Source organism: Oncorhynchus masou, unplaced genomic scaffold, assembly GCF_036934945.1.
Source record: "Oncorhynchus masou masou isolate Uvic2021 unplaced genomic scaffold, UVic_Omas_1.1 unplaced_scaffold_181, whole genome shotgun sequence".
Classification (NCBI taxonomy): domain Eukaryota; kingdom Metazoa; phylum Chordata; class Actinopteri; order Salmoniformes; family Salmonidae; genus Oncorhynchus; species Oncorhynchus masou.
The window spans coordinates 1829731-1847277 of NW_027016550.1; the positions used below are offsets into that span (position 1 = coordinate 1829731).

General features: G+C 46.3%; 1 protein-coding gene across 1 annotated transcript in view; it reads left to right on the forward strand.

Moving 5' to 3' along the window:
- Nucleotides 1-17547, forward strand: part of LOC135538756 (DNA topoisomerase 3-alpha-like) — a 95697-nt gene that overhangs the window by 51544 nt on the left and 26606 nt on the right. The window contains exons 9-11 of the mRNA XM_064964663.1: nucleotides 6093-6167; nucleotides 6261-6343; nucleotides 15390-15600. Of these exons, the coding sequence (XP_064820735.1) occupies nucleotides 6093-6167; nucleotides 6261-6343; nucleotides 15390-15600 (369 nt within the window). The remainder of the gene's footprint in view (nucleotides 1-6092; nucleotides 6168-6260; nucleotides 6344-15389; nucleotides 15601-17547) is intronic.

Sequence of the window (17547 nt, forward strand, 5' to 3'; positions counted from 1 at the left end):
AGGTAGGAGGGGTGTCTGTCTGTCTAGTGATCTACCAGATCTGTCTGGAGGTAGGAGGGGTGTCTGTCTAGTGATCTACCAGATCTGTATGGAGGTAGGAGGGGTGTCTGTCTAGTGATCTACCAGATCTGTATGGAGGTAGGAGGGGTGTCTGCCTAGTGATCTACCAGATCTGTCTGGAGGTAGGAGGGGTGTCTGTCTGTCTAGTGATCTACCAGATCTGTATGGAGGTAGGAGGGGTGTCTGTCTAGTGATCTACCAGATCTGTCTGGAGGTAGGTGGGGTGCCTGTCTAGTGATCTACCAGATCTGTATGGAGGTAGGAGGGGTGTCTGTCTGTCTAGTGATCTACCAGATCTGTATGGAGGTAGGAGGGGGGTCTGTCTGTCTGTATGGAGGTAGGAGGGGTGTCTGTCTGTATGGAGGTAGGAGGGGTGGCTGTCTAGTGATCTACCAGATCTGTATGGAGGTAGGAGGGGGGTCTGTCTGTCTAGTGATCTACCAGATCTGTATGGAGGTAGGAGGGGGGTCTGTCTGTCTGTATGGAGGTAGGAGGGGTGTCTGTCTGTATGGAGGTAGGAGGGGTGTCTGTCTGTCTGTATGGAGGTAGGAGGGGGTCTGTCTGTCTGTATGGAGGTAGGAGGGGTGTCTGTCTAGTGATCTACCAGATCTGTATGGAGGTAGGAGGGGTGTCTGTCTAGTGATCTACCAGATCTGTATGGAGGTAGGAGGGGGGTCTGTCTGTATGGAGGTAGGAGGGGTGTCTGTCTGTCTAGTGATCTACCAGATCTGTATGGAGGTAGGAGGGGTGTCTGTCTAGTGATCTACCAGATCTGTATGGAGGTAGGAGGGGTGTCTGTCTGTCTGTATGGAGGTAGGAGGGGTCTGTCTGTATGGAGGTAGGAGGGGTGTCTGTCTGTCTAGTGATCTACCAGATCTGTATGGAGGTAGGAGGGGTGTCTGTCTAGTGATCTACCAGATCTGTATGGAGGTAGGAGGGGTGTCTGTCTGTCTAGTGATCTACCAGATCTGTATGGAGGTAGGAGGGGGGTCTGTCTGTATGGAGGTAGGAGGGGTGTCTGCCTGTCTAGTGATCTACCAGATCTGTATGGAGGTAGGAGGGGTGTCTGTCTGTCTGTATGGAGGTAGGAGGGGTGTCTGCCTGTCTAGTGATCTACCAGATCTGTATGGAGGTAGGAGGGGTGTCTGTCTGTCTGTATGGAGGTAGGAGGGGTGTCTGTCTGTATGGAGGTAGGAGGGGTGTCTGTCTGTATGGAGGTAGGAGGGGTGTCTGTCTGTCTAGTGATCTACCAGATCTGTATGGAGGTAGGAGGGGTGTCTGTCTAGTGATCTACCAGATCTGTATGGAGGTAGGAGGGGTGTCTGTCTAGTGATCTACCAGATCTGTATGGAGGTAGGAGGGGTGTCTGTCTGTATGGAGGTAGGAGGGGGGTCTGTGTCTGTATGGAGGTAGGGGGGGTCTCTGTCTGTATGGAGGTAGGAGGGGTGCTTGTCTAGTGATCTACCAGATCTGTATGGAGGTAGGAGGGGTGTCTGTCTGTCTAGTGATCTACCAGATCTGTATGGAGGTAGGAGGGGGGTCTGTCTGTATGGAGGTAGGAGGGGGGTCTGTCTGTCTGTATGGAGGTAGGAGGGGGTCTGTCTGTATGGAGGTAGGAGGGGTGTCTGTCTGTCTAGTGATCTACCAGATCTGTATGGAGGTAGGAGGGGGGTCTGTCTGTATGGAGGTAGGAGGGGGGTCTGTCTGTCTGTATGGAGGTAGGAGGGGTGTCTGTCTGTATGGAGGTAGGAGGGGTGTCTGTCTGTATGGAGGTAGGAGGGGTGTCTGTCTGTATGGAGGTAGGAGGGGTGTCTGTCTGTCTGTATGGAGGTAGGAGGGGTGTCTGTCTGTCTGTATGGAGGTAGGAGGGGTGTCTGTCTGTCTGTATGGAGGTAGGAGGGGGGTCTGTCTGTCTGTATGGAGGTAGGAGGGGTGTCTGTCTGTCTGTCTAGTGATCTACCAGATCTGTATGGAGGTAGGAGGGGTGTCTGTCTAGTGATCTACCAGATCTGTATGGAGGTAGGAGGGGTGTCTCTGTCTGTATGGAGGTAGGAGGGGTGTCTGTCTAGTGATCTACCAGATCTGTATGGAGGTAGGAGGGGTGTCTGTCTGTCTAGTGATCTACCAGATCTGTATGGAGGTAGGAGGGGTGTCTGTCTGTCTGTATGGAGGTAGGAGGGGGTCTGTCTGTCTGTATGGAGGTAGGAGGGGTGTCTGTCTGTATGGAGGTAGGAGGGGTGTCTGTCTGTATGGAGGTAGGAGGGGTGTCTCTGTCTGTATGGAGGTAGGAGGGGTGTCTGTCTGTCTGTATGGAGGTAGGAGGGGTGTCTGTCTGTATGGAGGTAGGAGGGGTGTCTGTCTGTATGGAGGTAGGAGGGGTGTCTGTCTGTATGGAGGTAGGAGGGGTGTCTCTGTCTGTATGGAGGTAGGAGGGGTGTCTGTCTATCTGTATGGAGGTAGGAGGGGTGTCTGTCTGTCTGTATGGAGGTAAGAGGGGGTCTGTCTGTCTGTATGGAGGTAGGAGGGGTGTCTGTCTGTATGGAGGTAGGAGGGGTGTCTGTCTGTATGGAGGTAGGAGGGGTGTCTGTCTGTATGGAGGTAGGAGGGGTGTCTCTGTCTGTATGGAGGTAGGAGGGGTGTCTGTCTATCTGTATGGAGGTAGGAGGGGTGTCTGTCTGTCTGTATGGAGGTAAGAGGGGGTCTGTCTGTCTGTATGGAGGTAGGAGGGGTGTCTGTCTGTCTGTATGGAGGTAGGAGGGGTGTCTGTCTGTCTGTATGGAGGTAGGAGGGGTGTCTGTCTAGTGATCTACCAGATCTGTGTGGAGGTAGCAGGGGGGGGTCTGTGATGAGGGGGGTCTGTCTGTGATGAGGAGGGTCTGTCTGTGATGAGGAGGGTCTGTCTGTGATGAGGGGGGTCTGTCTGTGATGAGGAGGGTCTGTCTGTGATGAGGGGGGTCTGTCTGTGATGAGGAGGGTCTGTCTGTGATGAGGAGGGTCTGTCTGTGATGAGGAGGGTCTGTCTGTGATGAGGAGGGTCTGTCTGTGATGAGGAGGGTCTGTCTGTGATGAGGAGGGTCTGTCTGTGATGAGGGGGTCTGTCTGTGATGAGGGGGGTCTGTCTGTGATGAGGGGGGTCTGTCTGTGATGAGGGGGTCTGTCTGTGATGAGGAGGGTCTGTCTGTGTTGAGGAGGGTCTGTCTGTGATGAGGGGGTCTGTCTGTGATGAGGAGGGTCTGTCTGTGATGAGGAGGGTCTGTCTGTAGGAGGGTCTGTCTGTGATGAGGAGGGTCTGTCTGTGATGAGGAGGGTCTGTCTGTGATGAGGGGGGTCTGTCTGTGATGAGGAGGGTCTGTCTGTAGGAGGGTCTGTCTGTGATGAGGAGGGTCTGTCTGTGATGAGGAGGGTCTGTCTGTGATGGGGGGGTCTGTGATGAGGAGGGTCTGTCTGTGATGAGGAGGGTCTGTCTGTGATGAGGGGGTCTGTCTGTGATGAGGGGGTCTGTCTGTGATGAGGAGGGTCTGTCTGTGATGAGGGGGTCTGTCTGTGATGAGGAGGGTCTGTCTGTGATGAGGAGGGTCTGTCTGTGATGAGGGGGGTCTGTCTGTGATGAGGGGGGTCTGTCTGTGATGAGGAGGGTCTGTCTGTGATGAGGAGGGTCTGTCTGTCATGAGGGGGTCTGTCTGTGATGAGGAGGGTCTGTCTGTGATGAGGGGGTCTGTCTGTGATGAGGAGGGTCTGTCTGTGATGAGGGGGGTCTGTCTGTTATGAGGAGGGTCTGTCTGTGATGAGGAGGGTCTGTCTGTGTTGAGGAGGGTCTGTCTGTGATGAGGGGGGTCTGTCTGTGATGAGGAGGGTCTGTCTGTGATGAGGAGGGTCTGTCTGTGATGAGGGGGGTCTGTCTGTGATGAGGAGGGTCTGTCTGTGATGAGGAGGGTCTGTCTGTGATGAGGGGGTCTGTCTGTGATGAGGGGGTCTGTCTGTGATGAGGAGGGTCTGTCTGTGATGAGGAGGGTCTGTCTGTGATGAGGGGGTCTGTCTGTGATGAGGAGGGTCTGTCTGTGATGAGGGTGGTCTGTCTGTGATGAGGAGGGTCTGTCTGTGATGAGGGGGGTCTGTCTGTGATGAGGGGGGTCTGTCTGTGATGAGGGGGGTCTGTCTGTTATGAGGAGGGTCTGTCTGTGATGAGGAGGGTCTGTCTGTGTTGAGGAGGGTCTGTCTGTGATGAGGGGGGGTCTGTCTGTGATGAGGAGGGTCTGTCTGTGATGAGGAGGGTCTGTCTGTGATGAGGGGGGTCTGTCTGTGATGAGGAGGGTCTGTCTGTGATGAGGAGGGTCTGTCTGTGATGAGGAGGGTCTGTCTGTGATGAGGAGGGTCTGTCTGTGATGAGGAGGGGTCTGTCTGTGATGAGGAGGGTCTGTCTGTGATGAGGAGGGTCTGTCTGTGATGAGGAGGGTCTGTCTGTGATGAGGAGGGTCTGTCTGTGATGAGGAGGGTCTGTCTGTGATGAGGAGGGTCTGTCTGTGATGAGGGGGGTCTGTCTGTGATGAGGAGGGTCTGGCTGTGATGAGGAGGGTCTGGCTGTGATGAGGAGGGTCTGTCTGTGATGAGGAGGGTCTGTCTGTGATGAGGGGGTCTGTCTGTGATGGGGGTCTGTCTGTGATGAGGGGGTCTGTCTGTGATGAGGGGGTCTGTCTGTGTTGAGGTGGGTCTGTCTGTGTTGAGGTGGGTCTGTCTGTGATGAGGAGGGTCTGTCTGTGATGAGGGGGGTCTGTCTGTGATGAGGGGGTCTGTCTGTGATGAGGGGGTCTGTCTGTGATGAGGGGGGTCTGTCTGTGATGAGGAGGGTCTGTCTGTGATGAGGGGGTCTGTCTGTGATGAGGGGGGTCTGTCTGTGATGAGGAGGGTCTGTCTGTGATGAGGAGGGTCTGTCTGTGAGGAGGGTCTGTCTGTGATGAGGGGGTCTGTCTGTGATGAGGGGGGTCTGTCTGTGATGAGGAGGGTCTGTCTGTGATGAGGAGGGTCTGTCTGTGATGAGGGGGGTCTGTCTGTGATGAGGGGGGTCTGTCTGTGATGAGGAGGGTCTGTCTGTGATGAGGGGGGTCTGTCTGTATGGAGGAGGGTCTGTCTGTGATGAGGAGGGTTTGTACTTCATTCTTAGGAGTCTAAGCAGAGTTTTAGCTGGTGTTGTTAGCAGCTCGTCTATTTTACACCGAACAACAATATAAACACAACTTGTACAGTGTTGGTTTCATGAGCTGAAATAAAAGATCCCAGAAATGTTCCATACGCACAGAACGCTTATTTGTGGCATATCAAGAAGCTGATTAAACAGCATGGTCATTACACAGGTGCACCTTGTGCTGGGGGACAATAAAAGGCCACTCAACACAATGCCACAGATTTTGCTGTTGTGAAGCCGGTTGGACGTAATACCAAACTCTCTAAAACGACGTTTAGAGGCGGCTTGTGGTAGAGAAATGAACATGACCAAACTCTCTAAAATGACGTTTAGAGGCGGCTTGTGGTAGAGAAATGAACATTACCAAACTCTGTAAAACAACGTTTAGAGGCGGCTTGTGGTAGAGAAATGAACATTACCAAACTCTCTAAAACAACGTTTAGAGGCGGCTTGTCGTAGAGAAATGAACATTACCAAACTCTGTAAAACAACGTTTAGAGGTGGCTTGTGGTAGAGAAATGAACATTACCAAACTCTCTAAAATGACGTTTAGAGGCGGCTTGTTTTAGAGAAATTAACATTAAAACGACGTTTAGAGGCAGCTTATGGTAGAGAAATGAACATGACCAAACTAAAACGACATTGAGAGGCGGCTTGTGGTAGAGAAATGAACATTAAACAGCTCTGGGGGACATTCCTACAGTCAGCATGCCAGTTCCACGCTCCCTCACAACTTGCAGCCCATGTGTCAGCTGAAGGTGACCGATTTTTGATGGGGATTTTTGAATATGTTACAGACTCTATTAAATACAAATCTTAAGTGTTATGATGATGTAATAACCTGAATTCCTAGGATCCCATAGCAACCGTCACCTCGGTAACCAGTAAACCCAAAAGCAAGTGGAGGCCGCTGCCCCTGGACACAGTGGTGAGGACACTAGCCATATATATACACACTGACACACACTCACGTTCTGTCTATTGACCAATGGTCTGCCTGTGTTGTTGTCTGGTCCAATAGGAAATGGAGAAGCTGGTTTCCAGGAAGTTGAGAATCGGTGCCAAAGAGACCATGAAGATCGCTGAGAAACTATACACACAGGGGTAAGGGTTTTCCCTAGTCCCTAGTCCCTAAGCCCTAGTCCCTACTCCCTAAGCCTTAGACCCAAAACCCTACTTCTTAGACCCTAAACCCTAGTCCCTACTCCCTAAACCCAAGACCCTACTCCCTAAACCTTAGACCCAAAACCCTACTCCCTAGACCCTAAACCTTAGACCCTACTCCCTAAACCTTAGACCCTAAACCCTAAACCCTAGTCCCTACTCCCTAAACCTCAGACCCTAAACCCTAGTCCTTACTCCCTAAACCCTAGTCCCTAAACCCTAGTCCCTAGTCCCTAAGCCCTAGTCCCTAAACCCTAGTCCCTAGTCCCTAAACCCTAGTCCCTACTCCCTAAATCTTAGACCCTAAACCCTATTCCCTGCTCCCTAAACCTTAGCCCCAAAACCCTACTCCCTAAAACCTTAGACCCTAAACCCTAGTCCCTAGTCCCTAAAACCTAGATCCTACTCACTACACACAGGGGTGAGGGTTTTCCCTAGACCTTACTCACTAGACCCTAAACCCTACTCCCTAAACCCTACTCACTAAACCCTAAACTCTACTCACTAAATCCTACTCACTTAACCCTAGACCCTACTCACTACACACAAGATAAGGGTTTTACCTACACCCTGCTCCCGAGACCCTGCTCCCGAGACCCTGCTCCCTAGACCCTACTCCCTAGACCCTACTCCCTAAACCCTAGACTCTACTCACTAAACCCTACTCACTAAACCCTAGACCCTACTCACTACACACAAGATAAGGGTTTTACCTAGACCCTACTCCCTACTCCCTAGACTCTACTCCCTAGACCCTACTCCTTACTCCCTAGACCTTACTCCCTAGACCCTACTCCCTAGATCCTACTCCCTAGATCCTACTCCCTAGATCCTACTCCCTACTCCCTAGATCCTACTCCCTAGATCCTACTCCCTACTCCCTAGATCCTACTCCCTACTCCCTAGACCCTACTCCCAAGATCCTAGACACTACTCCCTAGATCCTACTCCCAAGATCCTAGACCCTACTCCCTAGACCCTACTCCCTAGACCCTACTCCCTAGACCCTACTACATAGACCCTACTCCCTAGACCCTACTCCCTAGACCCTACTCCCTAGACCCTACTCCCTAGACCCTACTCCCTAGACCCTACTCCCTAGACCATACTCCCTAAACCCTAGACCTTAAGCCCTATTCACTACACAAGTCTGGAGGACGTTAGTGTCGCAGGTCTGGAGGACGTTAGTGGAAGACGTTAGTGGAGGACGTTAGTGGAGGACGTTAGTGTCGCAGGTCTGGAGGACGTTAGTGTCGCAGGTCTGGAGGACGTTAGTGGAGGACGTTAGTGTCGCAGGTCTGGAGGACGTTAGTGTCGCAGGTCTGGAGGACGTTAGTGTCGCAGGTCTGGAGGACGTTAGTGTCGCAGGTCTGGAGGACGTTAGTGTCGCAGGTCTGGAGGACGTTAGTGGAGGACGTTAGTGGAGGACGATAGTGTCGCAGGTCTGGAGGACGTTAGTGGAGGACGTTAGTGGAGGACATTAGTGGAGGACGTTAGTGTCGCAGGTCTGGAGGACGTTAGTGGAGGACGTTAGTGGAGGACGTTAGTGGAGGGCGTTAGTGGAGGACGTTAGTGGAGGACATTAGTGGAGGACGTTGGTGTCGCAGGTCTGGAGGACGTTAGTGGAGGACGTTAGTGGAGGACGTTAGTGGAGGACGTTAGTGGAGGACATTAGTGGAGGACGTCAGTGGAGGACGTTAGTGTAGCAGGTGTGGAGGACGTTAGTGTCGCAGGTCTGGAGTACGTTAGTGGAGGACGTTAGTGTCGCAGGTCTGGATGATGTTAGTGGAGGATAGTGCATTTGAATGGGAGAGCTGGCATTCAGCGCTGGTACTCTGGTAAGCTACTGCCACTTGGTCAGTTCCCCATACATCTTTCTGTTAACAAGTTCCCCGGGCTTTTAATCATCTTTCTGTTAACCAGTTCCCCATACATCTTTATGTTAACCAGTTCCCCAGGCTTTTAATCGTCTTTCTGTTAACCAGTTCCCCAGGCTTTTAATCGTCTTTCTGTTAACCAGTTCCCCAGGCTTTTAATCATCTTTCTGTTAACCAGTTCCCCGGGCTTTTAATCGTCTTTCTGTTAACCAGTTCCCCAGGCTTTTAATCATCTTTCTGTTAACCAGTTCCCCGGGCTTTTAATCGTCTTTCTGTTAACCAGTTCCCCATTCCCTTTTAATCATCTTTCTGTTAACCAGTTCCCCAGGCTTTTAATCGTCTTTCTGTTAACCAGTTCCCCAGGCTTTTAATCGTCTTTCTGTTAACCAGTTCCCCAGGCTTTTAATCATCTTTCTGTTAACCAGTTCCCCGGGCTTTTAATCGTCTTTCTGTTAACCAGTTCCCCAGGCTTTTAATCGTCTTTCTGTTAACCAGTTCCCCAGGCTTTTAATCGTCTTTCTGTTAACCAGTTCCCCATTCCCTTTTAATCGTCTTTCTGTTAACCAGTTCCCCAGGCTTTTAATCGTCTTTCTGTTAACCAGTTCCCCAGGCTTTTAATCGTCTTTCTGTTAACCAGTTCCCCGGGCTTTTAATCCTCTTTATGTTAACCAGTTCCCCAGGCTTTTAATTGTCTTTCTGTTAACCAGTTCCCCCGGGCTTTTAATCCTCTTTATGTTAACCAGTTCCCCAGGCTTTTAATTGTCTTTCTGTTAACCAGTTCCCCAGGCTTTTAATCGTCTTTCTGTTAACCAGTTCCCCAGGCTTTTAATCATCTTTATGTTAACCAGTTCCCCGGGCTTTTAATCGTCTTTCTGTTAACCAGTTCCCCGGGCTTTTAACCATCTTTCTGTTAACCAGTTCCCCATTCCCTTTTAATCGTCTTTCTGTTAACCAGTTCCCCAGGCTTTTAATCGTCTTTATGTTAACCAGTTCCCCGGGCTTTTAATCGTCTTTCTGTTAACCAGTTCCCCATACATCTTTCTGTTAACCAGTTCCCCGGGCTTTTAATCGTCTTTCTGTTAACCAGTTCCCCGGGCTTTTAATCGTCTTTCTGTTAACCAGTTCCCCGGGCTTTTAATCGTCTTTATGTTAACCAGTTCCCCAGGCTTTTAATCATCTTTCTGTTAACCAGTTCCCCAGGCTTTTAATCGTCTTTATGTTAACCAGTTCCCCAGGCTTTTAATCGTCTTTATGTTAACCAGTTCCCCAGGCTTTTAATCATCTTTCTGTTAACCAGTTCCCCATTCCCTTTTAATCGTCTTTCTGTTAACCAGTTCCCCATTCCCTTTTAATCGTCTTTCTGTTAACCAGTTCCCCGGGCTTTTAATCGTCTTTCTGTTAACCAGTTCCCCAGGCTTTTAATTGTCTTTCTGTTAACCAGTTCCCCGGGCTTTTAATCCTCTTTATGTTAACCAGTTCCCCAGGCTTTTAATTGTCTTTCTGTTAACCAGTTCCCCCGGGCTTTTAATCCTCTTTATGTTAACCAGTTCCCCAGGCTTTTAATCATCTTTATGTTAACCAGTTCCCCGGGCTTTTAATCGTCTTTCTGTTAACCAGTTCCCCGGGCTTTTAACCATCTTTCTGTTAACCAGTTCCCCATTCCCTTTTAATCGTCTTTCTGTTAACCAGTTCCCCAGGCTTTTAATCGTCTTTCTGTTAACCAGTTCCCCATACATCTTTCTGTTAACCAGTTCCCCAGGCTTTTAATCGTCTTTCTGTTAACCAGTTCCTGGGCTTTTAATCGTCTTTCTGTTAACCAGTTCCCGGGCTTTTAATCATCTTTATGTTAACCAGTTCCCCAGGCTTTTAATCGTCTTTCTGTTAACCAGTTCCCCGGGCTTTTAATCGTCTTTCTGTTAACCAGTTCCCCAGGCTTTTAATCCTCTTTATGTTAACCAGTTCCCCGGGCTTTTAATCGTCTTTCTGTTAACCAGTTCCCCATTCCCTTTTAATCGTCTTTATGTTAACCAGTTCCCCGGGCTTTTAATCGTCTTTCTGTTAACCAGTTCCCCGGGCTTTTAACCATCTTTCTGTTAACCAGTTCCCCATTCCCTTTTAATCGTCTTTCTGTTAACCAGTTCCCCATTCCCTTTTAATCGTCTTTCTGTTAACCAGTTCCCCGGGCTTTTAATCGTCTTTCTGTTAACCAGTTCCCCAGGCTTTTAATTGTCTTTCTGTTAACCAGTTCCCCAGGCTTTTAATCGTCTTTCTGTTAACCAGTTCCCCAGGCTTTTAATCATCTTTATGTTAACCAGTTCCCCGGGCTTTTAATCGTCTTTCTGTTAACCAGTTCCCCGGGCTTTTAACCATCTTTCTGTTAACCAGTTCCCCATTCCCTTTTAATCGTCTTTCTGTTAAGAGTTCCCCAGGCTTTTAATCGTCTTTATGTTAACCAGTTCCCGGGCTTTTAATCGTCTTTCTGTTAACCAGTTCCCCATACATCTTTCTGTTAACCAGTTCCCCTGGGCTTTTAATCGTCTTTCTGTTAACCAGTTCCCGGGCTTTTAATCGTCTTTCTGTTAACCAGTTCCCCGGGCTTTTAATCGTCTTTATGTTAACCAGTTCCCCAGGCTTTTAATCATCTTTCTGTTAACCAGTTCCCCAGGCTTTTAATCGTCTTTATGTTAACCAGTTCCCCAGGCTTTTAATCGTCTTTATGTTAACCAGTTCCCCAGGCTTTTAATCATCTTTCTGTTAACCAGTTCCCCATTCCCTTTTAATCGTCTTTCTGTTAACCAGTTCCCCATTCCCTTTTAATCGTCTTTCTGTTAACCAGTTCCCCGGGCTTTTAATCGTCTTTCTGTTAACCAGTTCCCCAGGCTTTTAATTGTCTTTCTGTTAACCAGTTCCCCGGGCTTTTAATCCTCTTTATGTTAACCAGTTCCCCAGGCTTTTAATTGTCTTTCTGTTAACCAGTTCCCCCGGGCTTTTAATCCTCTTTATGTTAACCAGTTCCCCAGGCTTTTAATCATCTTTATGTTAACCAGTTCCCCGGGCTTTTAATCGTCTTTCTGTTAACCAGTTCCCCGGGCTTTTAACCATCTTTCTGTTAACCAGTTCCCCATTCCCTTTTAATCGTCTTTCTGTTAACCAGTTCCCCAGGCTTTTAATCGTCTTTCTGTTAACCAGTTCCCCATACATCTTTCTGTTAACCAGTTCCCCAGGCTTTTAATCGTCTTTCTGTTAACCAGTTCCCCAGGCTTTTAATCGTCTTTCTGTTAACCAGTTCCCCGGGCTTTTAATCGTCTTTCTGTTAACCAGTTCCCCATTCCCTTTTAATCGTCTTTCTGTTAACCAGTTCCCCATTCCCTTTTAATCGTCTTTCTGTTAACCAGTTCCCCGGGCTTTTAATCGTCTTTCTGTTAACCAGTTCCCCAGGCTTTTAATTGTCTTTCTGTTAACCAGTTCCCCGGGCTTTTAATCCTCTTTATGTTAACCAGTTCCCCAGGCTTTTAATTGTCTTTCTGTTAACCAGTTCCCCCGGGCTTTTAATCCTCTTTATGTTAACCAGTTCCCCAGGCTTTTAATCATCTTTATGTTAACCAGTTCCCCGGGCTTTTAATCGTCTTTCTGTTAACCAGTTCCCCGGGCTTTTAACCATCTTTCTGTTAACCAGTTCCCCATTCCCTTTTAATCGTCTTTCTGTTAACCAGTTCCCCAGGCTTTTAATCGTCTTTCTTTTAACCAGTTCCCCATACATCTTTCTGTTAACCAGTTCCCCAGGCTTTTAATCGTCTTTCTGTTAACCAGTTCCCCAGGCTTTTAATCGTCTTTCTGTTAACCAGTTCCCCGGGCTTTTAATCGTCTTTCTGTTAACCAGTTCCCCATTCCCTTTTAATCGTCTTTCTGTTAACCAGTTCCCCATTCCCTTTTAATCGTCTTTCTGTTAACCAGTTCCCCGGGCTTTTAATCGTCTTTCTGTTAACCAGTTCCCCAGGCTTTTAATTGTCTTTCTGTTAACCAGTTCCCCGGGCTTTTAATCCTCTTTATGTTAACCAGTTCCCCAGGCTTTTAATTGTCTTTCTGTTAACCAGTTCCCCCGGGCTTTTAATCCTCTTTATGTTAACCAGTTCCCCAGGCTTTTAATCATCTTTATGTTAACCAGTTCCCCGGGCTTTTAATCGTCTTTCTGTTAACCAGTTCCCCGGGCTTTTAACCATCTTTCTGTTAACCAGTTCCCCATTCCCTTTTAATCGTCTTTCTGTTAACCAGTTCCCCAGGCTTTTAATCGTCTTTCTGTTAACCAGTTCCCCATACATCTTTCTGTTAACCAGTTCCCCAGGCTTTTAATCGTCTTTCTGTTAACCAGTTCCCCGGGCTTTTAATCGTCTTTCTGTTAACCAGTTCCCCGGGCTTTTAATCATCTTTATGTTAACCAGTTCCCCAGGCTTTTAATCGTCTTTCTGTTAACCAGTTCCCCGGGCTTTTAATCGTCTTTCTGTTAACCAGTTCCCCAGGCTTTTAATCGTCTTTATGTTAACCAGTTCCCCAGGCTTTTAATCATCTTTCTGTTAACCAGTTCCCCATTCCCTTTTAATCGTCTTTCTGTTAACCAGTTCCCCATTCCCTTTTAATCGTCTTTCTGTTAACCAGTTCCCCGGGCTTTTAATCGTCTTTCTGTTAACCAGTTCCCCAGGCTTTTAATTGTCTTTCTGTTAACCAGTTCCCCGGGCTTTTAATCCTCTTTATGTTAACCAGTTCCCCAGGCTTTTAATTGTCTTTCTGTTAACCAGTTCCCCCGGGCTTTTAATCCTCTTTATGTTAACCAGTTCCCCAGGCTTTTAATCATCTTTATGTTAACCAGTTCCCCGGGCTTTTAATCGTCTTTCTGTTAACCAGTTCCCCGGGCTTTTAACCATCTTTCTGTTAACCAGTTCCCCATTCCCTTTTAATCGTCTTTCTGTTAACCAGTTCCCCAGGCTTTTAATCGTCTTTCTGTTAACCAGTTCCCCATACATCTTTCTGTTAACCAGTTCCCCAGGCTTTTAATCGTCTTTCTGTTAACCAGTTCCCCGGGCTTTTAATCGTCTTTCTGTTAACCAGTTCCCCGGGCTTTTAATCATCTTTATGTTAACCAGTTCCCCAGGCTTTTAATCGTCTTTCTGTTAACCAGTTCCCCGGGCTTTTAATCGTCTTTCTGTTAACCAGTTCCCCAGGCTTTTAATCCTCTTTATGTTAACCAGTTCCCCGGGCTTTTAATCGTCTTTCTGTTAACCAGTTCCCCAGGCTTTTAATCGTCTTTATGTTAACCAGTTCCCCGGGCTTTTAATCGTCTTTCTGTTAACCAGTTCCCCGGGCTTTTAACCATCTTTCTGTTAACCAGTTCCCCATTCCCTTTTAATCGTCTTTCTGTTAACCAGTTCCCCATTCCCTTTTAATCGTCTTTCTGTTAACCAGTTCCCCGGGCTTTTAATCGTCTTTCTGTTAACCAGTTCCCCAGGCTTTTAATTGTCTTTCTGTTAACCAGTTCCCCGGGCTTTTAATCGTCTTTCTGTTAACCAGTTCCCCATTCCCTTTTAATCGTCTTTCTGTTAACCAGTTCCCCAGGCTTTTAATCATCTTTCTGTTAACCAGTTCCCCGGGCTTTTAATCGTCTTTCTGTTAACCAGTTCCCCAGGCTTTTAATCATCTTTATGTTAACCAGTTCCCCAGGCTTTTAATCGTCTTTCTGTTAACCAGTTCCCCAGGCTTTTAATCATCTTTATGTTAACCAGTTCCCCGGGCTTTTAATCGTCTTTCTGTTAACCAGTTCCCCGGGCTTTTAATCATCTTTATGTTAACCAGTTCCCCGGGCTTTTAATCGTCTTTCTGTTAACCAGTTCCCCGGGCTTTTAATCGTCTTTCTGTTAACCAGTTCCTGGCTTTTAATCGTCTTTCTGTTAACCAGTTCCCCGGGCTTTTAATCATCTTTATGTTAACCAGTTCCCCGGGCTTTTAATCGTCTTTATGTTAACCAGTTCCCCGGGCTTTTAATCATCTTTCTGTTAACCAGTTCCCCAGGCTTTTAATCATCTTTATGTTAACCAGTTCCCCGGGCTTTTAATCGTCTTTCTGTTAACCAGTTCTCCAGGCTTTTAATCGTCTTTCTGTTAACCAGTTCCCCAGGCTTTTAATCGTCTTTCTGTTAACCAGTTCCCCAGGCTTTTAATCCTCTTTCTGTTAACCAGTTCTCCAGGCTTTTAATCGTCTTTCTGTTAACCAGTTCCCCGGGCTTTTAATCGTCTTTCTGTTAACCAGTTCCCCAGGCTTTTAATCGTCTTTCTGTTAACCAGTTCCCCAGGCTTTTAATCATCTTTCTGTTAACCAGTTCCCCGGGCTTTTAATCGTCTTTCTGTTAACCAGTTCCCCAGGCTTTTAATCGTCTTTCTGTTAACCAGTTCCCCAGGCTTTTAATCGTCTTTCTGTTAACCAGTTCCCCAGGCTTTTAATCATCTTTCTGTTAACCAGTTCCCCGGGCTTTTAATCATCTTTCTGTTAACCAGTTCCCCGGGCTTTTAATCGTCTTTCTGTTAACCAGTTCCCCAGGCTTTTAATCGTCTTTCTGTTAACCAGTTCCCCGGGCTTTTAATCGTCTTTCTGTTAACCAGTTCCCCATTCCCTTTTAATCATCTTTCTGTTAACCAGTTCCCCAGGCTTTTAATCGTCTTTCTGTTAACCAGTTCCCCGGGCTTTTAATCGTCTTTCTGTTAACCAGTTCCTCGGGCTTTTAATCGTCTTTCTGTTAACCAGTTCCCCGGGCTTTTAATCATCTTTCTGTTAACCAGTTCCCCGGGCTTTTAATCGTCTTTCTGTTAACCAGTTCCCCAGGCTTTTAATCGTCTTTCTGTTAACCAGTTCCCCGGGCTTTTAATCGTCTTTATGTTAACCAGTTCCCCCGGGCTTTTAATCGTATATCTGTTAACCAGTACCCCGGGCTTTTAATCATCTTTCTGTTAACCAGTTCCCCAGGCTTTTGGGAACTAGGAGACCTGGGTGTCCCAGGATGCTTGTGAAGGCCCCCTCATCAGTTGTAGAGGTGTGTGGTAATATTTTCATCTCTGTGTGTTTAGGTTAATCAGTTATCCGCGAACAGAGACCAACCTGTTTCCTAAGGACCTGGCCCTGGGCCCCTTGGTGGAGCATCAGACACACAGCTCCTCCTGGGGGGCCTTCGCTAGGGGGGTGATGGAGCAGCCAGGGGGACCCAACCCACGGCAGGGCACCAAGACAGATCAGGCTCATCCCCCAATACACCCCATCAAGTACACCAACACACTACAGGTATATATATACACCAAGTACACCAACACAATACATGTATATATATATATACACCAAGTACACCAACACACTACAGGTATATATATATACACCAAGTACACCAACACACTACAGGTATATATATATATACACCAAGTACACCAACACACTACAGGTATATATATATATACACCAAGTACACCAACACACTACATGTATATATATATATATACACCAAGTACACCAACACACTACAGGTATATATATATATACACCAAGTACACCAACACACTACAGGTATATATATATACACCAAGTACACCAACACACTACAGGTATATATATATATACACCAAGTACACCAACACACTACAGGTATATATATATACACCAAGTACACCAACACACTACAGGTATATATATATATACACCAAGTACACCAACACACTACAGGTATATATATATATATACACCAAGTACACCAACACACTACATGTATATATATATATACACCAAGTACACCAACACAATACATGTATATATATATATACACCAAGTACACCAACACACTACAGGTATATATATATATACACCAAGTACACCAACACACTACAGGTATATATATATACACCAAGTACACCAACACACTACAGGTATATATATACACCAAGTACACCAACACACTACAGGTATATATATACACCAAGTACACCAACACACTACAGGTATATATATATACACCAAGTACACCAACACACTACAGGTATATATATATATACACCAAGTACACCAACACACTACAGGTATATATATATATATACACCAAGTACACCAACACACTACAGGTATATATATATATATATATATATATACACCAAGTACACCAACACACTACAGGTATATATATATACACCAAGTACACCAACACACTACAGGTATATATATATACACCAAGTACACCAACACACTACAGGTATATATATATACACCAACACACTAAAGGTATATATATATACACCAACACACTACAGGTATATATATATACACCAACACACTAAAGGTATATATATACACCAACACACTACAGGTATATATATACACCAAGTACACCAACACACTACAGGTATATATATACACCAAGTACACCAACACACTACAGGTATATATATATATACACCAAGTACACCAACACACTACAGGTATATATATACACCAAGTACACCAACATACTACAGGTATATATATATACACCAAGTACACCAACACACTACAGGTATATATATATATATATATATATACACCAAGTACACCAACACACTACAGGTATATATATATATATATACACCAAGTACACCAACACACTACAGGTATATATATATACACCAAGTACACCAACACACTACAGGTATATATATATACACCAAGTACACCAACACACTACAGGTATATATATATACACCAAATACATTTAAACACAATTCCTGACATTTATAGTAAAAATACCCTGTCTTAGGTCAGTAAGGATCAACTTTATTTTAAGAATATAAATGTCAATAAAGTACAGAGAATTTACACTTTTATTTCTTTCATCACATTCCCAGTGGGTCAGAAGTTTACATACACTCAATATACATATATATCTGGTAGCATTGCCTTTAAATTGTTTAACTTGGGTCAACACACTACAGGTAGCCTTATACAAGCTATCCCACAATAAGTTGGGTAAACCATTCCTACTGACAGAGCTGGTGTAATATAGGTTTATACACCAAGTACACCCACAAATTTTCTCAGGGATTGAGGTCATTTGTAATGGCCACTCCAATATATGTTGCACCTTTTGCCACAACACACTACTTGGGGTCATTGTCCATTTGAAGACCCATTTAGACCAACAACTGATGTCTTGAAGTGTTGCTTCAATAAATACACCTAACACACTAAAGGTATATATTTGTCCCCATGTAC